Source organism: Pituophis catenifer, unplaced genomic scaffold (assembly GCF_029215685.1).
Source record: "Pituophis catenifer annectens isolate HBS135680 unplaced genomic scaffold, rPitCat1.0.hap2 SCAF_4, whole genome shotgun sequence".
Classification (NCBI taxonomy): domain Eukaryota; kingdom Metazoa; phylum Chordata; class Lepidosauria; order Squamata; family Colubridae; genus Pituophis; species Pituophis catenifer.
In genome coordinates, this window is record NW_027256884.1 from 119,996,937 (window position 1) to 120,021,158 (window position 24,222).

Here is a 24,222-nt window from a genome sequence, read left to right on the forward strand (position 1 = left end):
CGTGGCACTAGGGATTCGAACCGCTGAACTGCTGACCTTTCGATTGACAAGCTCAGCCTCTTAGCCACTGAGCCACCACATCCCTTTTGAATGGCATGTAGATGTTGTTTATCTCTATGTGCCTGTTGATGGCCAATTTGATAAGAATTCTCTTATCATTTTTTGACTTGGTTTGGACTAGGATGCTCACAGTTTCCCAGTTGAAATTATGGATAATCTGTCCATATGTTGTGAACACTCTCTCAGCAGACGTATTTTTTTTAAACATTACTTTCATTGAAAATTAAAAACTGGAAGCTGACATACCGCAAAGTACAAGTCTCTAGCTTCAACTTCACTTCCAAGAGGTATACTTGGAAAATAAAAAATGGCTGGTATCCAAAACTCTAATATGTTTTTAGGAGAGGGCACTTAAAAAAACAAAAGACAAAGATAAGCTGAACTGGCAGACAGTATCTTTGGGGAGCTAAGCGGTTTAGAATAGAATAATCTCAATGCAGTACCGTATTTCTAGTAAGTGGTTAGTTTGTGAACTGGCCACTCCTTTCAAAGCAGACATTTGGTGAGAGCATCACCTTCCAAATATGTTCCCAAAAAATAAAAAGGTAAATGTAAAGGTTCCCCTTGTACATATGTGCTAGTCGTTCCCGACTCTATGGGGCACTGCTCATCTCCGTTTCAAAGCTGAAGAGCCAGCGCTGTCCGAAGACGTCTCCATGGCCATGTACCGGCATGACTTAACACCAAAGGCGCATGGAACGTTGTTACCTTCCCACCAAAGGTGGTCCCTATTTTTCTACTTGCATTTTTTACGTGCTTTTGAACTGCTAGGTTGGCAGAAGCTGTGACAAGTAAAAGGAGCTCACCCCGTTACGCGGCACTAGGGATTCGAACAGCTGAACTGCTGACCTTTCGATCGACAAGCTCAGCATCTTAGCCACTGAGCCACTGCGTCTCTTATGTTCCCAAAAGTGATAGCTTAATTTGAAAAAACAAAAAGGCATCTAAAGACTATCTAGTCCCGGCCATCTCCTATCTTCATGTCAACCACTGAAGGTTGGCCTTGATTTCTGACTGTTGACCAAGATTCTTATTTCTCCCCAACAATTTGTCATGGGAAACTTAGGTGCAGTTCTTTCCAACTTCAGGGGGAAAAAATACTATACATTTGTCAGCATGGACAAGCATCGGCATAAAACATCCATCACTACTAGGTTGGGGATAATTTTTTTTTTAAAAAATAATAAATTCACCAGATATTCTACATAATTACAGGATTGCTTTGAGTCTTTAGTGCCTACTGCTGATTTGTTGATAGGGAAGCTGTCATTCATTAACACAGAATAAATACCTCATTGGTAATTAAATGTCACTATTTTTAATTGATTTACCTTCTTGTCTTCCTTTGAAATAGAGCTTTAACTATTGCTTTTGTTCCAATACCAAGGAGAGGTAATATGCTAACACCACTCCAGCTCTCTCAAATATTAAAACTTAAAAGTGCCCTTGAGTGGTATCTCTAAAAATCTCTACTGACTAAAAAAAAAAAAAGAGAGATTTCAGGAACTGGCAGAAAAGAAAGGGAATAGGAAAACAAAAGAAAGCAAGCAAGCAAACAAACAAACACAAAAACGCTGCACGGAAGCTTGAATGAAGATTAACTCAATGGACCTATTTCTCCTTTTCATTGGTAGCAATGGAAAAATGTAGAAGAGGCTTCTTTGTTGTTATTGTTCATTTGACTTGACGTCAGTGCAAAAAAGCCTTTGCAAAAATACAAACGGTGTTTGAATCTAAAGGGAATGAAAGGCCCAAGTTATGGGTAGTCCTCGACGTACGACCACAACTGAGCCCAAAATCTCTGTTGCAGCTGTTAAATGAATTTTGCCCCATTTCATGACTATTCTTAGTGAATCATTGCAGTCGTTAAGTTAGTAACATGGTTGTTTAGTGAATCTGGCTTCCCCCACTGACTTTGCTTGTCAGGATCTGGTCGCAAAAGGTGATCGCATAACACATGACATCATCTTCTTTTAACGACCCCATAATCCAGTGGTGGTATTCAGCTGGTTCTATCTGGTTCAGGTGAACCGGTAGCGGTGGCTCTGGGAGGCTCTGCCCACCTGCCCAGACGTCATCACGTCCCGTTTTTGATGCTTTGTGCATGCGTGAAAGGGGCATGTGTGAGCAAGCGAGCGCACATACTCATCACATCATCATTCAACTGAGCTGAACTGGTCTTCAGATTTCAGCTGGTCTTCATGCACGCCAGAACACCGGAAATCAGAAGAGCAGCTGGCGATGGTGCAGGTACCCACAGAGAAGGCTCTGCGTGCCACCTCTGACACACGTGCAATGGAATGGAATGGAATGGAATAGAATGAAATAGAATAGAATAGAATAGAATAACAGAGTTGGAAGGGACCTTGGAGGTCTTCTAGTCCAACCCCCTGCTTAGGCAGGAAACCCTGCACCACTTCAGACAAATGGTTGTCCAACATCTTCTTAAAAACTTCCAGTGTTGGAGCATTCACAAATTCTGGAGACAAGTTGTTCCACTGATTAATTGTTCTCACTGTCAGGAAATTTCTCCTTAGTTCTAAGTTGCTTCTCTCCTTGATTAGGAGAAGACATAGGCCAGGAGCCAGGCACTTCCGAGCAGCCGCAGTTAGACAGCGACGGAGATATGTCTTGGCTGGATCTCTAACAGTGTCGGAAAGACAAGTGCACGCAGCAGAGAAGGAGGCGTGCCAGAGATTAAGCTGAGTCACTGGACCACACCCCACAGGGGATAAAAGGGGGTGTGGTGGCCATTCAGGCTTTGTGACGGACAAAACTGAAAGCTAGCAAGTCATTCTGCATTTCTGGAACTTTGTTATATGCTCTGCTTGGACTGATTTTTTGGACCGGACTTGACTATTCTTTGGCTTTTGTGGACTTTTATGTTTTCGGTTGGAGGAGATAAATCTCCCTTTGTAAGTAAAAAACTGTTGGCAAGCAGCCACTGGGTTGCTGCCAATTCTATTATCAAAGGAAATTCTTGTCTGCTGGTTTATTTTAACTCTTGGTCGACTGCTGGTGTGCGTGTGTGAGACGGGGACAGAACTGTTACCTAGTTAGGGTCATGAAGCGTTTGCAGGAAAACAAGCAACCTCAGAGAGCACCAAGGACACCTCATTTCAACCCCAAGGTACAAATATTCTCCTTTATTGACAATGAGGATTCTTCAGGATTTTTGTAACATTGTTCCGTTGCTCCTGGGTTGAAGCATAAATTAGTAACAACAGAACCCAACTTAAATATAAGCAGTGATATGCACGGTGCAAAAAAAAAAAAACCCTCAACAACCCCTGTTATTCCTTACCCAGCTATAAAATGAAAGGATTATTTTTAAACCTGCTTGATAAGCCTTCTCCTTATTTTGGTAAACGTACCTGTTTTAGAATCGATTTGGAATTTTCCTTTTTCGTTGCCCGATCTGATGAGGTAGGTGATCTCTGCATTTGTACCAATGTCTTTGCTGGTTGCAAAGACAAAAAGTATCTCGGCATTTGGGGAGGTGTCCTCGGGCACCTCGACCAGGTAATCTCTCCTCTCAAAGACAGGGGGGTTGTCATTAATGTCCAGGACGGTAATTGTAACGGTGGCAAACGAGGACAGCGTCTGCACAATGCCCTGGTCGGAAGCTTTAATGGTGACATTATAGGAAGACTGAAGTTCCCGGTCCAGAGGATGTTCCAAAATGATGATCCCTGAGGACATGTCCACAGAGAAGAAACCTTCTGAAGAATCGGCCAGGGAATACACAATCTTTCGGTTCACCCCTGAAGAAGAGAAGAGGAGAGAACAGCAGTTCTTTTTAATTCTCCGAGGCAGAAAAGACCAAGATGCCAACATGGCACAACACTTTAACCGCACATAGTTCAGCATTAGCAGCAGCAGAGCAGGGAGATACAGGTACCCTGTTTCCCCGAAAATAAGACATCCCATGATAATAAGCCCAATCAGGCTTTTGAGCGCATGCGGTAAAATAACCTTTCCCCCCCCCAAAAAAAAAATAAGCCTTCCCTGAAAATATTTAAACGCAGAGCTGGAAATCAGGTAAATCAGCCCCATCTTGCTTTCAGCCTAATTGAACACAAATGCAAAAACTAAGTTCTGCACATTTCCATGTTGTTGTTGCCATAACTGTACAACTTAGCAGTGGCAAAGGGGAACAAACAAAGAACACAACAGTCTTTTAAAGTCAACTTTCCCTCTCCTTTGAAGCCAACAGAAGTAGGAAGACATTTGTTTTCGAGCCAGAACTACTATCTGCCTGACATCAATCACTTAGGAACACAAACTCCACATCCTGCTTCTAGTTATACTTCATTAATTCAAAATTGGGTGACATTCCTTTAGTAGTACTTGAAAGATAAAGCTTCCTTCAAGGTTCTGATGATTTCATGGCTGCCCATATATTTTAGAAGCAGGACAAAAATGATTCCCTAACACTTTTCTCCGGGGAGTTACTTTTTAACTTTCCATTTTACCTTGGAATTTCCTGGGAGCCTTTCGCTCACATGCTAATCGAGAAGAGCTGCTATCACATAAAACATGCAAAAATACAGACAGCCATTAGATGGCAACGAAGAGAATCACCATGATGTTTATACATTTGCTGCCATCTAGTGGTCATTACAGGGACACAGTGGCTCAGTGACTAAGATGCTGAGCTTGTCGATCGAAAGATCGGCAGTTCAGCGGTTCGAATCCCTGGTGCCGTGTAACAGGGGAGCTCCCGTTACTTGTCCCAGCTTCTGCCAACCTAGCAGTTCGAAAGCACGTAAAAAATGCAAGTAGAAAAATAGGAACCACCTTTGGTGGGAAGGTAACAGTGTTCCGTGCGCCTTTGGCATCTAGTCATGACGGCCAGATGACCACAGAGACGTCTTTGGACAGTGCTGGCTCTTCGGCTTTGAAACGGAGATGAGCACCGCCCCCTACAGTCGGGAATGACTAGCACATATGTACAAGGGGAACCTTTACCTTTACTTTTAGTTAGAGGTCTTCAAACTTGGCAGCTTTAAGATTTGTGGACTTCAACACCCAGAATTCTCCAACCAGAATTTTGGGAGTTGAAGTTCACAAGTCTTAAAGCTGCCAAGTTTGAAGACCAGGGGTGGGTTCTAAATTTTTTTTACTACTGGTTCTGTGGGCATATCTTATTTTGTGGGTGTGGTTTGATGGTCATGTGACAAACAATTCTTTAGGATTTAGCAGAGGTATTGGTCCACCAAGCTTTTAACTGCTTGTAGAGCTGTACTTTTTTTTTTTTTTTTTAATTAGATTTATATACTGCCCTACTCCCGAAGGACTCAGGGAGGTGAACAGGCACAAAATAAAATACATAGATACAAAAGTTAGAAAACATAATTAAAACCAGATTAAATAATTTAGCCCGAGAAAATTAAAAATCCCAATAATTAAAAAAAAGATTAAAATTTCAATTTAAAAGAATTTTAAAACAGGGGCATTCTGATCTACCTATTTGTTTTTGGAGCGCACCGGTCTACCACCAGACGGCCTTTTCCCGCTGATCAGCTGTAGGGTGGCCCTTGGAAGCGCCGCAGCAAGAGTTTAAACAGTTTTTTTGCTGCTCTGCCACCACCGAGAGCATTGGAAACCGCTTTGAGGCAGCTTGGCCTCAATTGCCAATCTACCACCACCGAGCGGTTTACAAGGTGCGGATCGGTTCTAGCCGATCAGTTGGGAGGCTTCTTGGCTTCTCAATTTAAAGCTAAGGTGTCTTGGTTATTTTTTCCTTTCTTTGTCAAGTGAGCCCTGATTTTTTCCTTCTAGCCGATCAGCTGGGACTCGGGAGGCAGCGAATAGATTGGGGGCGGGGCCAGGCAGAGGTGGTATTTACCAGTTCTCTGAACTACTCAAAATTTCCAATACCGGTTCGCAAGAACTGGGGAGAACCGGTAGCAACCCACCACTAATAATGACCTCTGTCTTTAGTGGTCCTTACAGATTTTGCAGTGAAAACTCAGAAGGTTAAACCTCCTATAAACCTCACCAACTTTTCCAGCTCCGTCAAGATCAAATAGCTTCAGTCATCCAACTGGGCAATTCTTTTTTTTTTTTTTTATAATGACAGAAATGTTATTGTATAAAACTAATTAACATGGATCGGAATATAACATACATTTATTTTCCGCTCGATATGTCAGGAGCACAATTCCTTGCTTAGAAAGGCCTGGGGAAGGATGCCCTGTTGTCTAGGCATATTCATAAAATGCAATCATAAGAACAATATATGAACACTTGTTTAAATTATATTACCAAAGATTAGATGACACTCTCCAAGGAACAGTTTTTTTTTTTGTTTTTTTTTAAGAAAACCATTTTTGATTTATCCAAAGGTGATGACATGAAACCTTGAAAAAGTCATTAGGCAGAAATGGTACTTCAATTATAATTTAGAATCTACATGTCGATACACACAGGATTTATCTCCTAACATTCTGCAGTTATTAAAGGTAAGTAGTATTTAAATTATGATTTTATTATATGCCTACTTGATTCATTGGTATTTTAAAGTCTTTGCAGATTCAAGTCATCCATCATTACTATTATTTACTCCTATTGCACGAATTACCCCGACCCCAATGTCAGGTAAGTTATTGGTGAGTTACATAAAACAGAACAACAAATAGCTACAATTACTATTTATAAATGAGTATTTATAAATTTTTATTCTTCTAGTTTTACTCTAAAGAGAAGATGCTATCTTTACCCTTTTACGAAAATGAATTAACAAACCAGGAAATTTTTTTTTTCATTAATTGCAAATTTCCATTTCTTGATTTAGAGCAGTGGAACAAACCACAATTAAGAATCCATACTGAAGTCAAAATTGATCTATAAGGAATCCATATGAAATCAGCTTGTCTTAAACCCATTCATGGAAACCTTTACCTTTATTTATAGAGTCATGAACTTTAAATTCATGTTAGGCCAGGACCAGCGGTGGGCTCCTGGGGATTCGGCAGGGTTCGGGCGATCCTCTTGCCAAGGATTGGCGGGATTTGGCGAACCCCCCAAATGCCACCCCTGGCTGGCCATGCCCCTCCTGCCCTTCCCCTCCAAGGAGTCTCCACACGGCCTGTTCATCGTTTCAGGTAAGTGCAGGGGCTGCACGGAGGGTCTGGGAGGGCAAAAACCGGGCCTACCAGAGGTTCCGGAGGTCCGGAAAAGGGCCTCTCTCCGGCCTCCAGACCCCAGGGGAAGCAGTTTTTGCCCTCCTGGAGGTCAAGAAAAGCCTCCGGAGCCTGGGGGGCGAAAAATGCCCCCCCCAGCTGTGGTGCAGGTGGCCGACTACCCCATGCCCACCCAGCAACGGGGCAGCAAACCAGTTGCTAAAGGATCTGAAGCCCACCCCTGGCCAGGACTAACCGCATTCTCTCCCTACATGTGTGCACAGACAAGGGAGATTCCAGTTAGAAGAGATCTAGCTGGTATCTAAATGGCTTCAGGAATCATGAATTCTTCAGTTACTGATAGATGCCCAACTAGCCTTAATGGCTAATTGTGGTAATTCCTAATTCTCTTAAGACTTGGTTATAATTGATCAATCTCAGTGCTCTAAACTGAGCCCAAAAGCCTATTGTCAAACAAAGAAGAGGAAGGTCAACTTATTTTCCAAAGCACCAGAAGGCAAGACAAGAAACAATGGATGGAAACTAATTAAAGAAATATATTGGATAGATTAAAACAAATAGGTGGTCCCTATTTTTCTACTTGCATTTTTTAACGTGCTTTTGAACTGCTAGGTTGGCAGAAGCTGGGACAAGTAACGGGAGCTCACCCTGTTACACGGCGCTAGGGATTCGAACCACTGAACTGCCGACCTTTCAATCGACAAGCTCAGCGTCTTACCTGCTGAGCCACTGTGTCCCTTTTAAAGCAGGTATCACTGTGCAAATGGCATGTTCTCAAAAGATGACCACGCATGGAGAGAGGGTTGCCTGTCTTCAGTACGGAAGGATTTATAGCTGTATTAACAGACTGCTGAATCAAGAGATCTTTCTTTTAATATTCACATATCAATACTGTCATGTTTTATTACCGGCATCCTGTGTTTGCATTTGACCTTAATAGCTAAGCTACAAGTCAAAAGTTAGAGAAGGAAATCTGCGTTATTCATCATTAACTATAAAATCTGCTGGCTCTTTGTTTCTCTTTCTCATGGCTCTGCTCTCTTATTTCTAACATGAAGTAGCGACAAAAGGAAAGAATGTTCCTACATCTTCTGTTTGCATTCAAATTTTGATTTTGATCTGCATTCTAAAATTCAAATGCAAAATGCAAATTCAAACATTTTTAAGCAGCACTTGCTTCCTAGTATGAACAGTTAAGAGGTTCAGTAGAATTCCCACGTTTTGTTTTCAACAAACATCCAAAGACAGATAAGATTCCAAAGTTGAATCCTATTTTTATTTAGGAAAGTTTGTGAATCCTGTGGCAAATCTAATGCCAATGAACTTGGACAACCTGCAATGACTAGGCCAGTGATGGTTAACCTTTTTGGTGCCGAGTGCCCAAAGCACATATGTGTGCGTGCGAATGCACAAGTGAGTGCCCAAACCCCCAAAATGCAATGCCAGAGCCCCCCCGCGCATGCGTCCCACCCCCGCCATGCGTGCGCATCCCCGAGCATACACACACCCCGAACATGCGCCCCCGCACCCGTTTTGGCTTCCAGGTTGGTGCAGGAGGCTTTCCAGGCCCAAAATGGGGTGCGGGGGGGGGGGGGCTCATTCACCCTCCCCTGGTTTATCTTCCAGGTTGGTGCAAAAGGCTTTCCAGACCTAAAATGGAGCATGGGGACGCAGCCCCCCCCGCACCCCGTTTTGAGCCTGAAAAACCTCCTGCACCTACCCGCACATGCGCCCTGCCCTCCCGCACATGCACACGTGTGTCCTCCGCATGTGTCCCATCCCCCACGCATGCGCGGCAGAGACCCAAAGACCAGCTGGCTGGTGGGAGGCACGCACACATGCACGGTGGAGCTGGGCTGGGGTGACGGCTGGCGTGCCCACAGAGATGGCTCTGCGTGCCACTGTTCTGCCCCAGCTCCGGATTTCCGAGGATATTGACACACGCCAACGGTCCTTATCAAATTTATTAAGTAGCAAGAATAAACAAGACCAGCAAAGGTTGGCAACCAGCCCAGAAAACAAGATATGATAAACCAAAATACTCTGATAATAAAATACGAGTTGTTTCCAGCAAGAAAGCACTAGCTGCATGCGACTTAAATAGGCTAAGGGAGTGGCCAATTATCCTCAAGCCCTACTCTTGAGTAGACCTCCTTCTCCTGAGTAACCACTCCTGCCTTTTGGCAGCCCTGCGTGCTCGAGCATTGAGGAGAGGCTCCTCCACTTCGCTCTCTCCACTTGAAGGAGCCTCTGGAGGTTCTGAAGGCCCTGGCTGAGTCTCTGCCTCTGGCACCACATCCTCTTCAGCCTCCTCGCTGTCCGACGCGAGCGCTGGCAGTGCAGGCTGCTGGCACCACACCACACCAGCCTCTCTTTGTCAGGATCAGCCACAATCCATGCAGGCCGCTGCCGGGGCACAACAGGCACGTGTGCCATAGGTTCGCCATCACGGGACTAGGCTTTGCAATGGGATGAACTTCTGCATTAATTCAACCCTGCCTAGAGTTTGTCTTTTGCTAGCAAAAATCCTCCAGAGACAGGTGAACTGCATTTTCCTTACAAAGTTTACGAGATGATCAAACTGCAATTGACTGATATTTTATCTGAGAGGCTCCCAAAATCACAGCCAGGGCACACTAATAAAAACTTCCCCTGATGCTGCACTGCAACTTTGCACAGTCATATTTTCAAGAGCCAGGGGAGTGCAAATGAGTATAAAGATTTATTGCAAGGTTAAGCTCTCTAACAAGAATCTGACCAACCAACAGTCAAGGGAAATGAGCGGGAGATAAGACAGTCATTCAAGATGGGCTGGACTTAGATCTTTTGTGGGCGCGTATGGACTCGTGACCTATGATGCATTTGACCCCTCCCTCGGGCTCAGCCTGGTCATTTCCTACACATATAAGAGCCGCGATGGCGCAGTGGTTAGAGTACAGTGTTGCAGGCTACTTCTGCTGATCACCGGCTGCCAGCAGTTTGGCAGATCGAATCTCACCAGGCTCAACGCTGACTCAGCCTTCCACCCTTCCGAGGTGGGTAAAATGAGGACCCAGATTGTTGGGGGCAATAGGCTGACTCTGTAAACCGCTTAGAGAAGGCTGTAAAGCACTATGAAGCAGTATACAAGTCTAAGTGCTTTTGCTATATAAGGATTTCAGAAAAAGTTGGCAAAAATGTATCTCTTGCAACACTTCTCTGCCTGGTAACTTTTGAGTACCATCTATCTATGAGCTAATTTAGTCCCATGGACCAGGGGTGAAATCCAAAATTTTTCCCTACCGGTTCTGTGGGCGTGGCTTGGTAAGTGTGGCAGGGGAAGGATATTGCAAAATCTCCATTCCCACCCCACTCCAGGGGAAGGATACTGCAAAATCTCCATTCCCTCCCCTCCTGGGGGAAGGATATTGCAAAATCTCCATTCCCACCCCACTCTGGGGCCAGCCAGAGGTGGTATTTGCTGGTTCTCCGAACTACTCAAAATTTCCGCTACCAGTTCTCCAGAACCTGTTAGAACCTGCTGGATTTCACCCCTGCCATGGACTTTCTACTATTTTGTCCCCCTCCCCTTTTCTATTCAGTTGTGTCTGATTCTTAGAGGCTGCCTGGATGAGTCCTTGCAGTTTACTTGGCAAGGTTTTTCAGAAGTGATTTACCATTGGCTGCTTCCTAGGGCTGAGAGAAAGTGACTGGCTCACCATCACTCAGTTGGGTTTGTGCCTAAGGTGGAACTGCAAGTCACATTCTTCCAGTTTCTAGTCTAATGCTTTAACCACAAAACCAAACCTAATCTCATTTTTTTAAAAAAATATTGAATTGATTTATATTTCACCATTATTATTACTATAAATAATTCAAGGTTGTGAACATACACAACATTCCTTCTTCCTATTTTCCTCACAATAATAAACTTGTGAGAAGGATTAGGCTGAGAGATAACGACTGGCCCCAAGTCACTCGGCTAGCTGAGGTAGGATTAGAACTCAGTCTCCTGGTGATTGGCCCAAAATCACCAAGTTGTCTTTCACATGTTTAAGATGGGACTAGAACTCACAATCTCCTGGTTTCTAGCCTGGTGACTTCACCACTAGACCTAACTGGGCTAAGGCACTATTTAACCAACGAACGTGAGCTTTGGATTTGGGGACCAAATCCAAATGTGAGAACGTCAGTTTCTTGTGCTATTTCTGAATTTTACCATTGCTGTTAAAAGGTAATGCATAAATTACAGGGAAAATAAAGGCTACCCCTTACCAAGTTCTACTCACGCGCTTCTAATCGGTGTTGCTTTTAGTGTCCTATACTCACCTACATCAGGGTCATTGGCTTGAACTCTTGTCAACAAGGCTTTGGTGGCGGTGTTCTCATAGACACAGGCGGTGTAGTGGTCAGAAGAAAACAGTGGAGGATTATCATTGACATCTTCCAATATTAGATGGAGTTTTGATTGACAGAATTTCCCTCCCCCATCAGTTGCCTGGGCGATCAGATTGTAGACGGGGGTCTTTTCACGGTCTAACGGAGCTAAGGTTTTGAGCTCCCCTAGAACAAATTCAGGGGAAAAAAAGATAAAACAGGGAAAAATAAGTGGACTGTCATGACAATATCATTATTTTATTACTAACGCTACGGTTTTGTTTTTACAAAGTAATTTGTAAATGTTATAATATGTAGCATAAAATTGGAGGTGGTGACCCTTTAAGAGCTGTATGCAATGAAATTTCATTTTCAATGTATGACAATTAGCCTACATTCAAAGTGACAATAAAGTTACTCTATTCCAGTGATAGCTAACCTTTTTGCTGTCGTGTGCCAAAAGCGGGGGTCGCGCGGGGGGTGGGTGAGTCCTGTGCGCGTGTGCCCACACCCATAATTCAATGACCTCCCCGTGCCCTAATCCCCCATGCATACGTGCGCGACCCCCCCCCTGCGCTCCCCTCGATTTTTGGCACGCGATGGCAAAAAGGTTACCGGTGGGCCCGGTAGGCTGGTTTTTTGCCTTTCCCAGGCTCCAGAGGGTTTCTTGGAGCCTGGGGAGGGCAAAAACAGCCTCCCCCCCCCGGAGGCCAGAAATGGCCCATTTCCCGACTTCCAGTGGGACCAGAAGACCCATTTTTCGCTCTCCCCAAGCTCCAGAGGCTTTCTTGGAGCCTGGGAGGGCGAAAACAGCCTTCCCCACCCCCTGGAGGCTCTTCGGAGGATGGAAACGGCACGTTTCCCAACTTCCGGTGGGCCTGGAAGGCTCAAAGATCAGCTGAACTATGGTGCTGGAGATGACTCCGGTGAGTCCCTTGGACTGCAAGGTGATCAAACTGGTCAGTCCTAGAGGAGATCAACCCTGACTGCTCTTTAGAAGGCCAGATCCTGAAGAGGAAACTCAAATACTTTGGCCACCTAATGAGAAGGAAGGACTCCCTCGAGAAGAGCCTAATGCTGGGAACGATTGAGGGCAAAAGAAGAAGGGGACGACAGAGAACGAGGTGGCTGGATGGAGTCACTGAAGCAGTAGGCTTGAGTTTAAATGGACTCCGGGGGATGGTAGAGGGCAGGAAGGCCTGGAGGAACATTGTCCATGGGGTCCCGATGGGTCGGACACGACTTCGCAACTAACAACAACAAGGTTTTTTAATACAACAAGGTAAATGTTCATTGACGTTTGATGTTCTTCACCAAAATGATGTCTCCCTTACAACACTCCCTGGATCTCTAAATGCCAAGTTACATGGACCAACCTGACCTAATCTGCACATTTCTATCATCGACCTAACAAGTTGCTGCTGATAAATTACCAGAATGTTTCCCTTTTCACTGCAACCCCTCCTTGTATCTCCTCCCAAACTGTTAAAAAAAAAAAAGAAAAGAATTGCATAGCATTGATAAACAATTTGGCATGGAGGCAAGTGTACTGCAAGAGAGGAACTGAAGTATCAGGAGGCGGAATAGTGGTAAGCTGCTGAAGAGATGATTGTATAGTGGAAGATTAGACACTCAAGCAAACAACTTGGCCACTTCATCATTAAATAAGTGCCCAGGCACTACCCTCCTGCTAGAAAAATTCTCTCTTCCTTTCAAGGCAACGTTGAAAGCTATATTTCTTCCATTAAACTGAAAGAGACCTCACAGAGAAAAAAAATGCATTTTTAATGCACGGCTCTAATGGATAGGCATATAGAGTTCTAAGACTGGAAGTAACAAATGGGCTTCACTCAAGCAGGAAAATAATCGTAGATAACGGTTAGTCATGCATGCGGCCAATCACACCAGCAAATAGGTGAGTAACAATTGCCACTGGCTCATTTCTGGGTTACGATCCTTAAAACAGTTGAAGGAGCTGCATATCGGAAAGGGAAGGTTCATCTTAAGAAGCATCTTGAGAGCTTCTGCACCAGAGACAAATTCTTTGTGCGTGTCTAATCACATTAGGCCAAATGAAGTGAAGTGTTCTGATTCCTCCATTCCATTCAATTTCTAAATAGCTTGAGGGGAGCCAACCTATTCTCCGAAGCACCTGAAGGCAGGGCAAGAAGCAATGGATAGAAACTCATCAAGGAGAGAAGCAACCTAGAACTAAGGAGAAATTTCCTAATAGTGCAAACAATCCATCAGTGGAACGGCTTGTCTTCAGATGTTATGGGTGCTCCATCACTGGAGGCTTCCAAGAAGAGACGGGACAACCATTTGTCTGAAATGGTATAGGGCCGTGATGGTGAACCTATGGAAGTGGTACGCAGAGCCATCTCTCTGGGCACGTGAGCCATTGCCCGTTGCCGTTCCAGGTTCCGGCGTGCTGGCCAGCTGGTCTTCACACACGCAGGAGGGCCGGAAACTGGAAGAGCAGCTGCCTGGAGTGCATGCGCATGCCGGAAAGATGATCTTATGGTTTCTGGCATGCACATTGTGTGGCTGCTCTTCCAGTTTCAAGTACGTGCTGGCCAGCTGGGCTTCATACGTGCCAGAACCTGGAAGACCAGGTGGCCGGCACGGCATGTGTGCACAGGAAACCAGAAGATTATTTTCCCGGCGCGCGTATGTGGACCAGGCGGCTGGCCTTCCAATTTCCAGCACGCGCACATGCACTCCCATTTCGGCACTCAATGCTGAAAAGGTTCGCCAACACTGGTATAGGATCTCCTGCTTGAGCAGGGAGTTAGACTGGATGACTTCTAAGTTCCCTTCCAACTCTAATTCTATGTTCTATTCTAGTTTATTCTACTCTACTCTACTCTGTTCTGTTCTGTTGGACAAATGTGGTCTCCTCTATAAGATCTATTTTTAGAACTACTAGGCAACTTCTAAATAAGCAAAATGTTGGAAGCAGCCAGCATATTTTGGCAGTAATGTGAAGGAGGTACCTAGAGGCTGAGGGAGAGAAATCGGCAAGCTTCCTAAGTAGCTGTAATTTCAGCAGTAATCAAGCAGAGAAATCATCCGTGTAAAAATTCATCATCGTCTTACCATTTTCAGGATCCAAAAGAAACTTGCCGTTTCCTGAGCCATATAAAGAATAGCGAATTTCACCGTTGGATCCAATGTCTACATCTTGTGCACCCATTTTAAGGATGATTTTGTTGGGAGGGATGTCCTCAGGAAATATTGCCATATATGTAACCTTAAGGCCAAAAAAGAAAAAAGAAAAGAAAAAAAAACAGTTATTCCAATTTAAGACTGACAAATGATGGTCAATTAAAAAATGCCAACGGTCTCAATTTACCATGTTGTAAACCGCTTAGAGAGGGGCTGTAAAGCATCATGAAGTGGTATATAAGTCTAAGTGCTATTGCTATGCCATGTATACAGCAGTTGGTTTGGAAGTGCTGCTCAGTGCCTGCGCTCCATTCATTATCCATTTTTAGATCGTACTGACCAGTGATGGGATTCAGCCGGTTCGGTACGGATCGCGTGAACCGGTAGCAGCGAATGCGGGAGGCTCCGCCCACCCACCCAGACATAATGTGTGACTACTATGCATGTGCAGAGGTGGCACATGTGCTCACATTTGCAAACTGGTAGGGAAAGTAAGTGAATCCCACCTCTGGTACTGACCCATCTCCAGATAGTTGTCATTGGACATGTGATGCATAATATGTTCCAAAAAAAAATAAAATAAAATATCTCCAGTTTTATCTATCTGTTTATCTGATCTAATCTTAATTTCCATCTGTTGAAAAAGCTGCCAACTAACCTGATCACAGACGGGGCTGTTGTCATTAACATCGGTGACGGTCACTTCCACCGCACTCTGGGTTACGAACAGTCCATCCGTGGCTGTAATGTTCAGCAGGTAGACATCCTGCTCTTCTCGATCCAGAGGCCTCTTGACGTACACTTTCCATTCGTTCTGAACCAGGCCAAGAGCAAACTTCCCTTTGGGGTTTCCTCCTGTGGCAAAAATACAAAAAAAGTTGCTTCAGGCAGGATATTCAGAAGTCCGAAAGGTTTCTCACAATGGCCTCTGCTTAAGTCAGGGGTCCTCAAACTATGGCCCATGGGCCGGATACGGCTGACCGAGGTCATTAATCCGGCGCGCACAGGACGACGAAGCTGCCCTGCCCACATCGCCCCACCTACCCGCCGGCCCCCACCCGCCTTTTGGAGGCCCAAAACGGGACACCTGGAGGCCAAAAATGGGCTCGTTTTTGGCCTCCCCGGGCTCCAGTACCATTCTGCCAGCGTCCCATTTTTGGCCAACAGAGTGGTACTGGAGGCCAGGAAGGCCAAAAACAGGATGTATAGAGGCCAAAAATGGGCCCCGTTTTTGCCTCCCTGGCAGAGAGAGGGAGAGAGGGAGAGAGAGAGGGAGGGAGGGAGAGAGAGAGGGAGAAAGGGAGAGAAAGGGAGGGAGGGAAAGAGAAGGAGGGAGGGAGAGAGAGAGAGGGAGAGGGAGGGAGGGAGGGACAGAGAGAGAGAGGGAGAGGGAGAGAGAGAAACAGAAGTCTCTTGTACACACCCCAAGGCAGCCACATCCCTTCACTAATCTGCTTTCCGCCCCCAGGAGCATAACAAATTAAAGTTTAATTTGTGTGTATTGTTTGGACTGCTGAATTGCCCATGCCCACACAGTCACATGCCCACCTAGCACCCCCCAGCCGCCCCCCCAAAGTCTGAGGGACCATGAATTTGCCCCCTGTTTAAAAAGATTGAGGACCCCTGGCTTAAGCCAAAGAGTTAACAGAGCTCCGGATCTGGTGTTGTCGGGCTGTGCGAGGCCTGGCTGCAACTGTCCGAAGGTAAGTAGTAGGGCAGCTCCACCCACCCATCCCCACCCTAACTTAATTTTTACCCGTGCACCCTGGAATGGGCAGGGTTTTAATTAGGACTTATTGGGGGGGTAGGGCTTATATTAGGTGCACATGTAAAAATCAAGCTAGGACTTACTTTCGGAGTAGGTCATATTTTGGGGGAAACACGGTACGCAAACGACAACCCCCTGAGCCAAGTTGGGAGATGGGATCCTTGTTTTACTCCTCTGAAGGGTAATCAGATTCAAACGGTGAACAATCAATAGGCTTCACGTGGTACAAATTCTCTTTCCACTTCAGTCTCGAGGGGATGTGCTTCAACCCCCTCATTCCGGTTATTAGGACAATTTCATTAGCTGTTGATTATGCAATCAAGGGAATGCAGCAGAATGTGTTAATGGAGGTCTCTTCTTCCTTCCTTCCCTCCCCGCCTCCCTATACTGCTGGTGTTGTTTCTGTATTACTTACAATGCTTGTTTGGGGGTGTGTATTTGTGTGTGAGTTGAGTGCTGATTTCCAGAGCCTGCCAAACGCACAAAGACACATGATCTTTAAGTAGACCTAACAAGAGGTCGTTTAAAGAGCCGTTTCAAGATAAGGCTGGCAATTAAAGTAAATTTATACAAGAGGAAAAAGCCAGTCGAGGAAGAGAAAAGATGAAGCTAATCAGCTGGCTATTACCCTAGAAGTGTGACTCTGAACCCAGGGATATTACTTTTTCCACATCATTAAATTGCACGGTACAAAATCAAGTCAGAACACTTGTTTTCACCATCTTCTACGAGGGAAATAGAGCCGTTTCAAATATTGGTGTATACAAGGAATAAAAAGCCGGGAGTAATGATTTTGATCCATGTTCCTTAATATTCCCAGTATTTATTTATGCCTTGATGTTAAAAGTTTATGGAGATTCTCAATCGTTCAGGTCATGTTTGTCCAAAAGGTGCTTTTTCCAAAAGGTAACTGGATTTTCTATGACAATTCCTCATGGTCAACTTGCCACTTGGGATCTGTTCTGACCTAGGCTCCCTTAAAAAGCAGGAAGCAGAGTCTTGGTCCTGGCAAAACCTCTTTTATTTACACGACTGTGAATTCCTTTCATTCACAATCAGCAAGGCCTGTCCAAACAGTTTTTCAAAGGAATATTTATCAACACAGACCTTGTCTCGCTTGGAAGGCTGCCAGGTAACTAATTTCCAAATGCAGTACAAGGCAAAACTTGGCACAGAGTCACAGAACGAACAATTATTTCCTGCAAAAGCCCACTCTCCGTTTGCTCCTCTTTTGTTTCTTATGGGGGGGGAGGGTCAATTACCTCCAAGGTGTGGCTTTACTCCCAAGTTGACCCTGCTTTCTGAGTTGTTCTTGTCTTCTGGCAGCTCTGTGCATGTGCACACTGGGAACAGGCTCCAGCTGTTCCTCTGCCTCACTGCTGTTTAGCTCCCTCTCTGCCTCTGATGCAGAACCCTCGTCCGAACTTTACCCAGCCCCCAGGACTGGCTCATGTTCCTCCCCAACCTCCTCACTGTCCAACTCTGCTGCCCACAACAAGGCCATTTGTGGAACTACTTGCCGTGCCCAACTAATTGTGGGATCATTTGTTGTGGGACAAGAGTTACACTAATATATATAAAAAAATGGTGGAATAGAATCATTAAAAAAGGGATACAAAAGGAGGGACAGAATGAAATGTGAAAAATTAAATGTCAAAAAATTAAATTATTTATTTATTTATTTTAAACAATTGAATTGTTAAATTGTCCTGCAGCAAGTTGCCTCATTTGGTTTCTTGGGTTTTTTTTTTCCCCCCGTTTGAAAATATTTCGCTTTTGCAGAAGTGAAGTTCTTCTCTGAACTGAAGAAGCTTCTTGGATGAGAAGTGAAATGTCTTCAAAGGGAAAAAAAACAAGCCCAAGAAAGTCCAGTTGCCTTTTGGAAAAAACACTTTTGGGACGATGTTAAAAGTGACCTTTCTCTATGAGCAGAGATTAACGCCAAGATACCAGACCAACAATCAAGTGAACAATACCGCAATCAAGGAACAACCAATGCAGACGAACAAGTTAACAGTAAACAACAACCTAATTAAGGAACCACCAAGAACACTCCTACCAACAGACAGGACAAGCCAGAAGTATATAAAAATAAGGGCAAACCCCACTCCTTTCTAGCACTGATGGTGTTACTTAGTTTGGTAATGAAACGCCTGTAAGAAAACCACCAAACTCAAGAGAACACCAAGGACCCCACAGTTAAATTTCCCTGTCTGCAGCATACTATACTCAGATTCAGTGGAGATGTTTCGGTTTGACTTTACTATAGGTAAAGGTTCCCCTCGCACATATGTGCTAGTTGTTCCCGACTCTAGGGGGCGGTGCTCATCTCCGTTTCAAAGCCAAAGAGCCAGCGCTGTCTGATGACAATTCTGTTTGTCATGTGGCCGGCATGACTAAAAACCAAAAGCGCACGAAACACTATTACCTTCCCGCCAAAAGTGGTCCCTATTTTTCTACTTGCATTTTTTACATGCTTTCAAACTGCTAGGTTGGCAGAAGCTGGGACAAGTGACGGGAGCTCACTCCGTTATGCGGCGCTAGGGATTTGAACCGCCAAACTGCCGACCTTTCTGATCAACAAGCTCAGCGTCTTAGCAACTGAGCCACCGCATCCCCCGAGTTTACTATAGGCATCTCAAAGAGAGCTTGTTCGACCTTCTACTTGGACCTTTGACCACAACGATGGCCTCAAATTTAGCTTTTGAATGCCATAATGTAAATAAATCATAAGCAGAATTCAAGATTGTCAACGCTATTTAGTCAGTTACGAGAGTTACTGGCTCAACACTTCTGGAATATAATGGTTTGGGAAATTTTGTTCCAAGTAATCACCTGTTTGGGCAATGTGGCTTAAATTTTTTAAGGTTAAAAGAAGTGTGTGCGATTGTGTTATGTTATGTGTTGTGGGTGTGCATGGCAATCTGTGACTCGGGTCTTTTATTTCCCCTATATATGCTTGCTTGCAAATCCAGTTCTCTGGTGATTAATTAACTTTTCTGCTAACATAATAAGCAGCACCGGTGTCTTAAAAGCGTTCTAATTAATCAATTTTTCTGTGCATTTTTTAAAATAGAAGAATCCGGACTGCAAATATTAACATTAAAAGGAGCCTGAGTGGCGCAGCAGACTAATGCTACTGTTAAAGGTAGTATTTAGCTTCCGGCTGCCTGCAATTACTGCGAGTTCAATTCTCACCAGGCTCAAGGTTGACTCAGCCTTCCATCCTTTCTAAGGTAGGTAAAATGAGGACCCGGTTTGTGGGGGCAATAAGCTGACTTTGAATAAAATATACAAAAGTATGAAGGCTATTGCTTAACGCCTTGTAAGCCGCCCTGAGTCTCCGGAGAAGGGTGGCATATAAATAAATTAAAAAAAACATATTTTATATTACAAAAAAAAAAAAAAAAAAATCTACTGGCGAATTTTACATTCTGCTTACATTACAATATACAAGGACTACTTTAAAAAAAATCTGATTTTTTCAAAGGCTTTAAAGCTTAAACAATCGGCATTATACTGTCTCAAATCTTTGTTTACTTCAAGTCTGGATAACCCCCTCCACCCCAAATCAGTGCATCTTACAAAAGTTAGGCATGTTCAACTACATAAAAGGAATGTGCAAATCCCCAAGAAAAATAAACTCTTCAAAACACAGGAATAAACCACACACAGAAAGTTTAAAAGGTCAAAACGCTGCAGTTTTGAAAATCTGCTATAAAACTTTCTGTGAGTTCCTACAGTTAATAGATTAACAAAATGCTAGTCTTTCCCCCTTGCCATTATGACACTCATTGCTATCTCTGGTGATGATCTGTGTATCACACATTTTGAGGATTTTTTTGTTTTACTGCATGGAAGGTTTTCATGATGGGAAGCACTGAATTGGCATAGGATTCACACCTAGGTGCAAGGAACTGCTACGGCAATAACAACATTGAAAATGAAGGGATCCTATGTCATATACAATAACCACAAATATCCTTAAATAAGTGTAAAGTGGGAAGACCCAGATTTAAATCTATGTTCAGATAGATTTAAGCAGTTCCATATTTTCCAAGTGTGTGACGGACCCAAAAATAAACTAGCAGGAGGAAGGAATAGTATGCATGTTTGTTAACTTGAGTAACCGGTACATATAAAGTAATAAAGATGGGATAAACATCTAATAAATAAATAATAAATAAAACACTTGCATTTGTACATACATAACAGGGTTATTTTTTTTTTAACTTTGCTTTGTTTCTTTGTGGCTTAGCACACTACCCATTGGTTAGTTTATGGTTCAGAGCAGGGGTGAAATGTAAAATTTGTTACTACCAGTTCTGTGGGCATGGCTTGGTGGGGGGGGGGTAATGTGACTGGGTGGGCGTGGCCAACATTTTTTTTTTTAACTTTTCAGAGTATTTTTTCTACAACCTCTTCGGCTGAAGAGATTGCAGAAAAAAATGCTTTGAAAAGCCTTTCTGATGATCGCGCGGCTCAGCTGGGATCGTCAAAGATTTTTCAAAGCATTTTTTTTAACCACCTCTTTGCCCAAAGAGGTTGCAGAAAAAAATGCTTTGAAAAGCCTCTGACGATCCCAGCTGAGCCGCGAAATCATCAGAGGCTTTTTTTTTTTACTTTTAAAAGCATTTCTTTGTCGGAAGAGGTTGTAAAAAAATGCTTTTAAAAGTAAAATAAAAAAGCCTCTGATGATTGTGTGGCTCAGCTGGGCATGGTGGGGGACGCAGGGATTTTTGCTACCGGTTCTCTGAACCACCCGCCGCCATCGCTACCGGATCGGGCGATCCAGTCCGAACCGGGAGCATTTCACCCCTGGTTCAGAGTGTTGGTCACACCCAGAAATTGGGTTAACAAATAACAGAGTTGGAAGAGGCCTTGGAGTTTTTCTAATCCAATCCCCTGCTCAAGCAGGAGACTTTATACCTGTGATGGCGAACCTATGGCAAACGTGCCGGAAGTGGCACCCAGAGCCATCTCTCCGGGGACGCCAGCCATCGCCCGTTGCTTTCTGGGTTCCGGCACACACTGGTCTTCGCGAGCGTATGCGGGCCAGAAACAGGAAGACCAGGTGACCAGCGCGCATGTGCACGCCGGAAACCGGAAGGTGCTCTTCTGGTTTCTGGTGCTTCCCCCCCCCCACGCGTCTGTGCGCTCCTGTTTCGGCACTTGGTGCCAAAAAGGTTTGCCAACACTACCTTATCCCATAGAGGAGAATATTTGTAGCTCAGGGTTGACAGACATTTATTCTTTCTTTCTTTCTTTCTTTCTTTCTTTCTTTCTTTCTTTCTTTCTTTCTTTCTTTCTTTCTTTCTTTCCTTTCTTTCTTTCTTTCCTTCCTCTCTCTCTCTCTCTCTCTCTCTCTCTCTCTTGGTTCAATTTATATGCCGCCCTTCTCCGGAGACTCAGGGCGGCTTACAATGCGTTAAGCAAAAGCCTTCATACTTTTCTATATACCTGCTTAGTAGGGCTTTCGCCCCCCCCCCCCAAAGCGGTGTTCTTTTTTTTATACAAAGTCAGCTTATTGCCCCCACAATCCGGGTCCTCATTTTACCTACCTCGGAAGGATGGAAGGCTGAGTCAACCTTGAGCCTGGTGAGATTTGAACTCGCAGTAATTGCAGGCAGCTGGTGTTACTTAACAGCACTTTAGTCTGCTGCACCACCAAGGCTCTTATAGGAGAGCAGCAAGGACATGAGGGGTCCTTGCTGCTCTCTGAGCTTGCTTGTTTTCTTGCAGACGTTTCATGGGCCACGGTGGCGCAGTGGTTAGAGTGCAGTACTGTAGGATGATTCTGCTGCCTGCCCGCTGCCTGCAGTTTGGCAGTTCAAATCTCACCAGGCTCAAGTTTGACTCAGCCTTCCATCCTTCCGAGGTGGGTAAAATGAGGACCCAGATCGTTGGGGGCAATAGTCTGACTCTGTAAACTGCTTAGAGAAGGCTGTAAAGCACTGTAAAGCGATATATAAGTCTAAGTGCTATTGCTAATGTGTTTCAATGCTAAATGCTATTGCTATTACCCAAACTAGATAACATCATTGGTGCTATTCAGTGCTAGCACTGATGATGTTACCTAGTTTGGGTAATAAAACGTCTGCAAGAAAACAAGCAAACTCAGAGAGCACCAAGGATACCTCATACCATTTCAGACAAATGATTGTCCAGTCTCTTTTTGAAAGCCTCCACTGTTGGAGCCCACAACGTCTGAAGACAAGCCATTCCATCTATTGCTTGTTCTGTCAGGAAATTTCTCCTCAGTTCTAGGTTGCTTCTCTCCTTGGTTAGTTTCCACCCATTGCTTCTTGTCCTGCCCTCAGGTGCTTTGGAAAAATAGGCTGACACCCATTTCTTTGTGGCAGCCCCTGAGATATTGGAACACTGTTATCATGTCACTCAGTGGTGAAATTCATTTTTTTTTTACTACCGGTTCTGTGCGCATGGCTTTGTGGGCGTGGCAGGGGAAGGATACTGCAAAATCTCCATTCCCTCCCCACTCCTGGGGGAAGGATATTGCAAAATCTCCATTCCCACCTCACTCTGGGACCAGCCAGAGGTAGTATTTGCCGGTTCTCTGAACTACTCAAAATTTCTGCTACCGGTTCTCTGAACTACTCAAAATTTCCGCTACCGGTTCTCTGAACTACTCAAAATTTCCACTACTGGTTCTCTGAACTACTCAAAAATTCCACTACTGGTTCTCTGAACTACTCAAAATTTCCACTACTAGTTCTCTAAACTACTCAAAATTTCCGCTACTGGTTCTCCGAACTATTCAAAATTTCCACTACTGGTTCTCTGAACTACTCAAAATTTCTGCTACTGGTTCTCTGAACTACTCAAAATTTCCACTACCAGTTCTCCAGAACCTGTCAGAACCTGCTGGATTTCACCCCTGTTGTCACCCCCTATTGATTCAAATACCAGGTTAAGTTTTCTGAGCAAAATGAGAAAGTTGTTCAAAGAATCAGAAAGGGGAGAGGTGGAGAGAACCAGGAAGCTTACATTATTATAGGAATTCTTTGGAGAATGGATGGATCATAAACAGAATTTACAATAGTATTAAGTTTGTAGCTGGTCAAAGATCTCCTGGTGAACGGAGGCTATGAACATGTAACAGAGAAGGCACTTCCTTCTTGCCAGAATCTGACCCGTTATTAATCCCAGGGATGGGAACATGCTGATTTACTGATTCATTAGCATTAAGGATTCCACAGATTTTAGGAACACCTGTGAAAAGAGGGAATAATTCTTTTTTCTACGGAGGCAGAAGAGAATGGGAAACTTCTAATAAAACGCTGAAGAGAGCGAAAACATCCCACCCTTTCCAAATATAAGCTCTCCCAAGAGCACAGTAAGCAGTTGTACGATTTTACATCTCTTGCTTGAGATAGATTTTCCACATTTTGTACAGGGCCAACACCTTTCCTTAGAGGTAAATCTAATAAGTGTTCGGAGTGCATTACGCACCATTCTCATTAATTATCCTTCCCGCTCCCCTCCTTTTAATTCAGTGGTCTACTTACTCAACTCACGAGTTCGTTAAGTAAATGGTTCATGCATGATTGTATTTACAGAACAGCCTTTTTGAGCCACAAAAATGACAGAATGGCTTTGGCAACGAAAAACCAAACATACAAATTGATCCCAGCGGAATGTTGTAGCTTACACAATGTGCTCATTGTGGGGCAGGCTTATGATCCCAACGCTCGGCCAGTAGGA

At 44.2% G+C, this 24,222-nt stretch overlaps 1 protein-coding gene across 1 annotated transcript in view; it reads right to left on the reverse strand.

Moving 5' to 3' along the window:
* The window catches only part of FAT3 (FAT atypical cadherin 3), a 466,547-nt gene that overhangs the window by 93,678 nt on the left and 348,647 nt on the right, over window positions 1-24,222 (reverse strand). Inside the window, exons 10-13 of the mRNA XM_070943674.1 lie at window positions 15,391-15,587; window positions 14,664-14,817; window positions 11,517-11,750; window positions 3,435-3,824 (exon numbers count right to left, since the gene is read on the reverse strand). Of these exons, the coding sequence (XP_070799775.1) occupies window positions 3,435-3,824; window positions 11,517-11,750; window positions 14,664-14,817; window positions 15,391-15,587 (975 nt within the window). The remainder of the gene's footprint in view (window positions 1-3,434; window positions 3,825-11,516; window positions 11,751-14,663; window positions 14,818-15,390; window positions 15,588-24,222) is intronic.